Consider the following 8,300-nt stretch of genomic DNA (forward strand, 5'->3'; position numbering starts at 1 on the left):
TTGCTAATTGCTGCTGGCTAGTCTGAAGGAGTCCGCTGCTGAATGGTTGCCGTGGGAGTTTAAAAGATGTCTCAAACACGCATGACAGAATCAAGGCAGCACTCTAGGTTTGTATTTGATGAGGGAATAACATCATAATATGATGTAAAGCTAAAAAATATAACAAAAATACTGAGTCTTTAAACATTTTAATGTTGCAGGTGTTTGTAAGTGTCTGTGGAATACCAACACATGTCAGCCTTAATTAAATTGCATGTTCTTATGTTTTTCCCTTAGTGTAACGTTATATTTATACCCCAGAAAAACATGGACAGGGCTTAAAAAGAATAAAAAGCATAAAGACTTTTGTCGCCTGTTTTACAGCATTAAGTGTGGCAATAACTGGCTCATGTGCAATAATCTTCTAAAATTACTAAAATCTCACGCTCTAAAGATTACTTTGACTCACTGCGCGGGATCGGCCCACTTGCTGTGGAGGAGAGGCGCCAACAATGTCACAAATGTTGCATCCTGAGTGTGAAACACGTCATCTTTCGTCAACAGTTGGGTCTCTTGTAAAATTTTGTGGATTTTGTCGAAATCAGTGTTGGTGATTGACTGCCCCGCCGCCGCGGCGCTGCGTCCCTGTCAGATCCCTGCAGGGGAGCAGAGGAGCAGAGGAGCGGGGGTCGGGGGTTGTCTTTGAGTAAAACATACAATGGAGGAAATGAGGTCAGGAGGCATAATGAGGGTTTTCTTCTCTTAAAACCTGCTTTCTGAACATCTCAGCTGAAAATCTTCAACATAATCTGATGTTTTTCACCTCCCAAAATTATTTTTTTTTGACGTAGATATTTTTAATATGATATACTAAATAATATTCCTGCATTTGAGTTCAGTAAACGAAAATAAAAACACTTTAAGGCATTCAAAATTCTGTCATTCTTACTTTCTATTTTAAGAAAAAAAGTAATGTGATTTTTCAGATTAAATACTCAATAAAAAATAAAAAGAAGAACCAGTAAAAATAACAAGAACGTTGAACATTTCATAACTAGCTCATGTCTTTTGTCTCTGTTGCAGTTAATGGCTGCTATGGGAAACGGCGCCGCGAAGGCCAAGTATGAGCAGAAGGTTCCTGCTTTCTACTACAGACCAACACACACTGACTGCAAGTAAGGACACCTCTTTTCAGAAGTGAGGCAAAACCTAAATTATGAGCTGTGTTGTGAAAAGTTGTGTCCAACAACTTTAAAATTTAAAATAAAGTTATATCTGAGGAGCTGGACAGACTGAAATTTGTTCAGGCTGGATTGATTAAGCTGCGTTCTGTTAAAGAACGAGTCCCTGCAGAGTGACCAAAAAAAATCGGATTCAGCCATGCTCCTTCTCGGAAATGGGGTGAGATAACATTGAGCTAGCTGCACGGTCAACATGTTACTCTGTGTTCACGCCAGTCTTCAGTCTGTCACTTCTTTTTTTTTGTCGCCTTTGCAGAGCGTACATGTGACGATAGCAAGAATAACAGCTTTTATGCAAGCAAAGGTTTGGTGAAATGAGTCAGTGCTAAAAACAAAAAAAAAATCAGATTTGTATGACGTAACGTCATTAACAATTAAACATTGTTTCACATTTTTAGCCATTGTTTTGTTCTCTGAAAAGAAACCTGAAATATTTGTGAAATAGACAGTTGAGCTGCATTGAAACACAGAAGAGCATGTGCTCAGGAGAAAAGCAGAAAAGCTGTACTTGATGGTAAAAGTGGTCGAGCCATTAGCATAGAATGCTACGGAAGCATTTAACTGCCAGAACTAGGAAATCAATTCAGGAGCAGAATCTCATTAAAATAAAACACCTTCTTGCTACAATGAGTTTTATATCTTAAAAAGAGAACATTTGTTGTTTTTACCAAGATGTAAAAATATGTTCCACTGATAGATTACGATTTCTTAAAAATTCATAAACGGGCTCACTCTCATTCTCCTTCTTCTCATTGTGTTTCCACTAGAAAAAAACAAAAATCTTGTTATAGTGGGAGTTTCTTGTTTAGATATTGCTCCTGAATTTATTTCCTAGTTTCATGTAGTAAAGAAATGCAACCATATAGTACAAATAAAAAAGTTATTAAGTATTCATAACTATTATGTTCTTTTATGTATGGTTTTTACTTTTATTTGATGTTAGACCAAACATTGTTTGTCATTTCAAGTATTCCAGTGTCAGGAAGAATGTTCCTCTCTCAAATAGTGCCATAAAAAACACTATATTTATGGTTAATAATTTCTTTAAGGGGTCCGTTTTTATAGTTGTGTTGTTGCATGTAGTCTTCATGTCCTCCTTACTATATTATCTACCATGCTATTTACACCACTGTGTAAATGCCAAGGTTGTGCGAACACACATGCTGGTAATGTGCACTCCTTCACACCTCTCATTGTGCAGGTCTCCTTGCTTCCTTTTCCTCTTTTTGTCTATAAAAAGGCCAGTAATAAGTATTTTCACAGCTCCTCCTCAGACCACTTCCTGTTTAAAATCTAAAACTTTCAACCATACTGGGATCTAAAAAAAATTACATTGCCTGGCGGCTGAAATATGGTATAGAGCATAAAAACGTCCAGTGTCTTGCAAAACTGTTTTTCTTGTACTTATCACATTGTTACCACAAGCTAAAGAGTTTTAACATAATATTTTATGATAAACCAACACAAAGTAGCACATATGTGAAGTGGAAGGAAAAGGTTATAAATCTCGCCACCCTGCTGGTCAGCTCAAAAAATTATGTTCATTTGATCCACTTCAATCAAGACGTAATATGAAACCCAATAAATAAACTAATATTCACATTACAATGTGTATGCTCTAGGCAGAATGTCGTCAACATTCACAATTTGAAGTCAACTGCAGAGCACTTGCTGAAATGCCATAAAATAGAAAGACGCAGCAAAGAAAAGTGAAACAGTACAAACACACATCTGAAAATCTTCTTACAGAAAAACATTTAAAGTCAATGCTAAAAGAACATCCTAGCAGTATAAAAAGTCCTGCATATCCTGCTTAGTGAGCTTAAGTATAAGATAATATTTTGAGTAATCTGAAGAGTGAAGAAACGGGTAAAATTAGCTAAAAAGCTAATGTTAGCTTAAATTCTCTCATTCTCATCTTGGCTTGTGTAGCATTCTGGGTAATATTATCTTAATCCATTCAGTAAGTTCACTTTAGTTTTTTAATCGCAAATTAGCTTAAAGGCTAATGTTAGCTTAAATGCTATCATTGTTACGTTGACTTACAATAGCATGTTGGGTAATATTATCTTAGTCCATGCAGTAAGTTCACTTTAGTTTTTTAATCGCAAATTAGCTTAAAGGCTAATGTTAGCTTAAATGCTATCATTGTTACGTTGACTTACAATAGCATGTTGGGTAATATTATCTTAGTCCATGCAGTAAGTTCACTTTTATTTTTATATAAGCTAATTATATCCAAATTAACTAAGGGCTAATGTTAGCTTGTCATGTTGACTTAAACCAAAATGCTGAGTATTATTAACTTAATCTGTTCAGCATGCTAGTTTTGGCTTTTAAATCTAAATTAGCTAAAAAGCTAACGTTAGCTTATATGTTATCATGTCTGCTTATATTCTGATGAAAGTATGTTCATGTGTCAAAGTCCAGACCTAAATCCTATGCAGAATCTGTGGCTAGCCTCCATCTCTAGATGTACAGAGCTGGTAGCTGCAGGTCCAAGTAAAGATTATCCTACGAAACATTACTCAGTTGGGCTAAATTTCTCATTTTACTTCCATTTCACTGTAATACATCGCTTCATGAGGGTTTATATTACATAAAAAAAAAAATCGTTAAAATGTTCAATGGGTGAGAACGCGCTTTTGCACTTTTCAGTCCGACTCTTTGGAATGTGAGACTCGTCTACCTCATGTGCCTTCCTTCCTAAAGGCCTAAAGCAAAGAGACAAAACCAGGAGCTAAGAGTGTTCCTTTCTCATTTCTGACGGTTCAGATGAAAGGAGAAATGCCTTATCACCTCCCCGTAAGCACCACTAGGGATTAGTGCTCAAGTTCCAGTGTCACTGGAGGATCTTTCAAAGGATTCCAGTCAAAAGGTTTTATCTCATTCTGCTGACAGAATGGGTGATTTTATTCTCAACACAAAGGAGAGTAAAATAAATGCAGAAATACTTTTAAAAAAGCGGGATAAAACAGATTTTGAGTCTAAAGGAGAGAATGAAATGAAGAGAGGAAATCAGATGAGAGACCTTGTTGGCATGGTGATGAACTTACTGCATTTGTATTTTATTTTTTTTATTTGTCTGCAAGAGAGAGAGGGAAAATCATCCTTACTGCTTTTACATGTAGAGTCTTTTGCTGCTGACTGAAAACTCCCAAGAACTTCATAATGAAAATAAACCAGTGATCAGCAGCACCGGGTCATGGCGCAGATCACATTAGATGTGTGTGCAGTTCCCCTAAATGCTAACCGTGGCTTTTCGTTGGGTCTCCAGGCTGCTGAGGGAGCAGTGGATCCGAGCCAAGTACGAACGAAACGAGTTTGAGTTCATCGAGAAGCAGGAGCCTTACTCTGCAGGTATGTGCAGTAAGAAAAGCTTTTGTGTGTGTGTGTGTGTGTGTGTGTGTGTGTGTGTATCATCATGAAGGCAGAGATTAGTGAATGTGAACCTATGGAGTCCATTTCCACTTCCTACATTTTCTAGATCTATCTGTACTTTGAAACATGTGACTCAGCCTTTTAGGCGCTACGGTAATTAGCTTCATACCTCCTTTCACTGAGAATACAGTAAAAGGGAAGTCTGCATACTGTAAATTTTGGTTGATATATGTGCCTCTCATATTAAGGTTGCTCATGGTCGAAGTGTGAACTACATGTGGTTCATGGAAGTGAGCAATCACCTCCTTGTGAACCAAGTGTAGTTCACACTTTGACCGCTATATTTGTATCAAAGCACTATTAATAGCAACCTTAGTATGAGACTAGCAACCAGTATTTGCAGTATTCATGCTTCCTTCTGGCTGTATTCTCAGTGAAAGAGATATGAAGCTAATTAGCTTAGTAAAGTACCATAAACATATGGTAACGTGAACAAGGTTTCCCCCAGAAAACTTGCTAAGCCTGGTGGTTGTGCTCTCAGTGGTCATTCATCAAGCGGCCTGTCAAGTTTTTGAGTTTAAAAAATGTTTGAAGTTGACAGGAAATTTGAAAATATCACTCGATAATTATGTGTTATTGAACGATTGGAAAATTAATACCTGAACACCAACTATAAAGTCTTAAAAATGCAAACATTTTAAAAAGACTTAGCCTGGTGGGGGCACAAGTAAAGCCTGGTGGCCCTCCAGGCTAATAATGCTCTAGGGGGAACCCTGGTGACATTTAGGTTGAAAATGTAAAGCCAGTCTTTAAAAATCTGGGAATAACTCTGATTTTCCCGGACATTTGTAGTTTTTTTCTTTGTTTTTGTTAAAGCAAACACACACTCTGACTTTACGTCTGACTGGACTCACATGCCCACCCTCCATCCAGAAAGGGACTCGCCGTGTCAGGCTCTCGTCGTTCACCCTCCAATAAGCAAATCCTTGAAAACTCCTTGCACCGTCGTCTCCTGGTGACGACCGGCTTTCAGAGATTCAATTACCCTGAAACGTCCATTGACGTCTTTCAAACTTTCTGTCTTCTGCTAAGTGGTCAGTGTGTATACGTTTGCCGGTTGAACGCCCATTGAAGCAGTGACATCGCAATTGTCACTGCTGAAGAGGGGAACTGCTATTAAAACAGTGAGTGCATTTCTGCTGGTTGTGTGTGTGTGTGTGTGTGTGTGTGTGTGTGTGTGTGTGTGTGTGTGTGTGTGTGTGTGTGTGTGTGTGTGTGTGTGTGTGTGTGTGTGTGTGTTGGGACTAAAAGTACTCTACTTGTGTTGGTCTGTGATCAAGTGTCTCTATTGGTATACGTTTCACATCATAGTGATGGGATAGTCCACTCTGACTGGCTTTCAGTGACCTCACCCTTTTATTGAAACAGTGTCGAACACACACACACACGCACGCACACCCACACACACACACACACGCAAGCAAGCAAAGCACGTAGGATTGAATGAATCATTCTGTCATTTCTTATTTGTTCATTTCTCCGTCCTTCTTCCCTTTTTTGAGCATTGTGGTGTGAAAACTCAGCCTTTCTTTGAGCGCCCGTGTGTGTGTGTGTGTGCGTGTGTGTGTGTGTGTTAGTGGGTGGCTGAAATCGACTATATATACAGTAATATGACCCAGACCGCCAACAGCGATGGTATGCAAAGGACAGGAGGAGAAAGCGGTGAGGAAAGAGTTGATGGTGGGGATGGGCGATTGATCCATGAGGTAATGCCTGTGTAGGTCAATGTTTTGAGTCAGGAAGTCGCGAAGCAGAGATAACAGACCGCAGAGCAGGAGAATGAAAAACAGCTCATCAATGGTGATGAAGAAGGAAGTGGAGAATAAGCATGTAGGGGGGCAATGAAGACATGAAAATAGCATCTAGGATGTGAGTTGTTACACGAGCAAAAATAAATTAAGTTGACAAGTTTTGACGTTTTAGATGGGGAACCGCATGTACAGTATCACTATGTTTTATCATATTGTGATATAATGATGATGGTGATATGGTGATATCTTAACTTTAAGTAATTCAGGAAATTGTTCTGAAATGACCAAATTTGCCCTCAACCAAAAATGTAAGAAATGAATTCAAAATATAAAGAACGCAACATCTCTTTACGTTTCTTTAAACGTATACGCTTTAGAAATCGGGTAGATTTCTCTCAAGCGTTTGTTTAAGTGCTGTATTTTGGGGCCGTAACACTGCGAACTGCTTCACGTTCCACCGTCTGCTGTTTTACAAACATCAGGAGACCAAAATTAAAATTTTCCATCTATTTAAAGCTGGTGTAAAACAACAGTAAAGTAAAAAAAAAAAATCCTGACAAGTTTCAGTTCCCTCTCTAAGACAGATTTAGATTTAGATTCTACAAACCACCGATTCATGCAATGTTCCAGCAAATGTTTACAACACATTCTCTGCCGTTTCTAGAAATAGATTTATTGTCTGTAATTTGCATAGTCGGTCTCACCGCTTTAGATTCACGTACATGTTTCTGATGGTGTTGTTGTGGGAATCAGGAAAACAACCGTTCAGCGTCGGGAGACGTGGTTGGAATATAAACCAGCCCCTTCTTTCCAGATTATATTGCCTGATCGTCCTTTACAAAGCTTTATTCTGTTAAAATGGGTCAGGATTAAACACAACACTTCACAGCCTGATAGAAATGGAAGAAAAGGATGCTGTGTGGGCAGAGCCATCTACTGAAATAGACTGAGGAGGGGCGACTTTACGGGCTGTAGATAAAATGGCTCATCATGACAACATCACATGCAACAGGACGGTTGATAGTCAAGACAAGAGAACGTCTGCTGACTCATTCTCTGTGTTTACTCTCCATTTCATGCACTCTTTACTATTTATATTGTCATCTTTAAAGACATCCCATCCGACAGAAGCTGGTTGAAATGCCTTACCTTTTCCTTTCTACTGCAGATGACTCTTCTGTCAAACGTCTTCTAAAGACGGTTTAGTGCCGTCCTCCCTTCAAACAGTTTTTCCCCCTTCCACCTCCCTCTCTCTATTCAGGGTACAGAGAAGGGTTTCTATGGAAACGAGGAAGAGACAACGGCCAGTTCCTCAGTCGAAAGTTTGTCCTGTCGGAAAGGGAGGGAGCGCTTAAGTACTTCAACAAGCAAGACGTAAGCGATGTCAAAGTTTTGACTTGGCAATACATTTTTTGAAAAGCGGCGCTTGTGTGAAACCTTTGCGAACTGTTCCTGCCTCCATCCAGGCCAGAGATCCCAAGGCAGTGATGAAAATCGAAACGCTCAACGCGACCTTCCAGCCGGCCAAGATAGGGAATCCCTGTGGCCTGCAGATCACCTACCTGAAAGACAACAGCACAAGAAACATCTTTGTCTACCACAGTGACGCTAAGGTACAGTCTTATAATCTCACACTGATAAACCTGTGTCTGGTGAGTGAGTAATGTGCTGCAATGTTTGGCTTTTCAAATTCTCTGGAAAATCTTGAAGAGCAAAATTTGGAGAATATAAATGTAAATAAATGCAAAAGAAATTACCAGAAGTGCATTTTCTTGTCAACACAATTAGAATAAAAACAAAGCTGGACAAAAAGTTATGTGAATTTCAGTCCAGTATTTCACAAAAATCTGAAGTTTTACCAATATGGCCATTGTGTTCCTACTCCAGA

At 38.9% G+C, this 8,300-nt stretch overlaps 1 protein-coding gene across 1 annotated transcript in view; it reads left to right on the forward strand.

Moving 5' to 3' along the window:
- LOC106948584 (arf-GAP with dual PH domain-containing protein 1) overlaps positions 1–8,300 on the forward strand; it is a 35,844-nt gene that overhangs the window by 18,314 nt on the left and 9,230 nt on the right. The window contains exons 3-6 of the mRNA XM_015034334.1: positions 1,063–1,154; positions 4,498–4,580; positions 7,674–7,786; positions 7,879–8,025. Of these exons, the coding sequence (XP_014889820.1) occupies positions 1,063–1,154; positions 4,498–4,580; positions 7,674–7,786; positions 7,879–8,025 (435 nt within the window). The remainder of the gene's footprint in view (positions 1–1,062; positions 1,155–4,497; positions 4,581–7,673; positions 7,787–7,878; positions 8,026–8,300) is intronic.

This window comes from Poecilia latipinna, unplaced genomic scaffold (genome assembly GCF_001443285.1).
Source record: "Poecilia latipinna isolate Pla-1442-1.1 unplaced genomic scaffold, P_latipinna-1.0 Scaffold295, whole genome shotgun sequence".
In the NCBI taxonomy this organism is placed as follows: domain Eukaryota; kingdom Metazoa; phylum Chordata; class Actinopteri; order Cyprinodontiformes; family Poeciliidae; genus Poecilia; species Poecilia latipinna.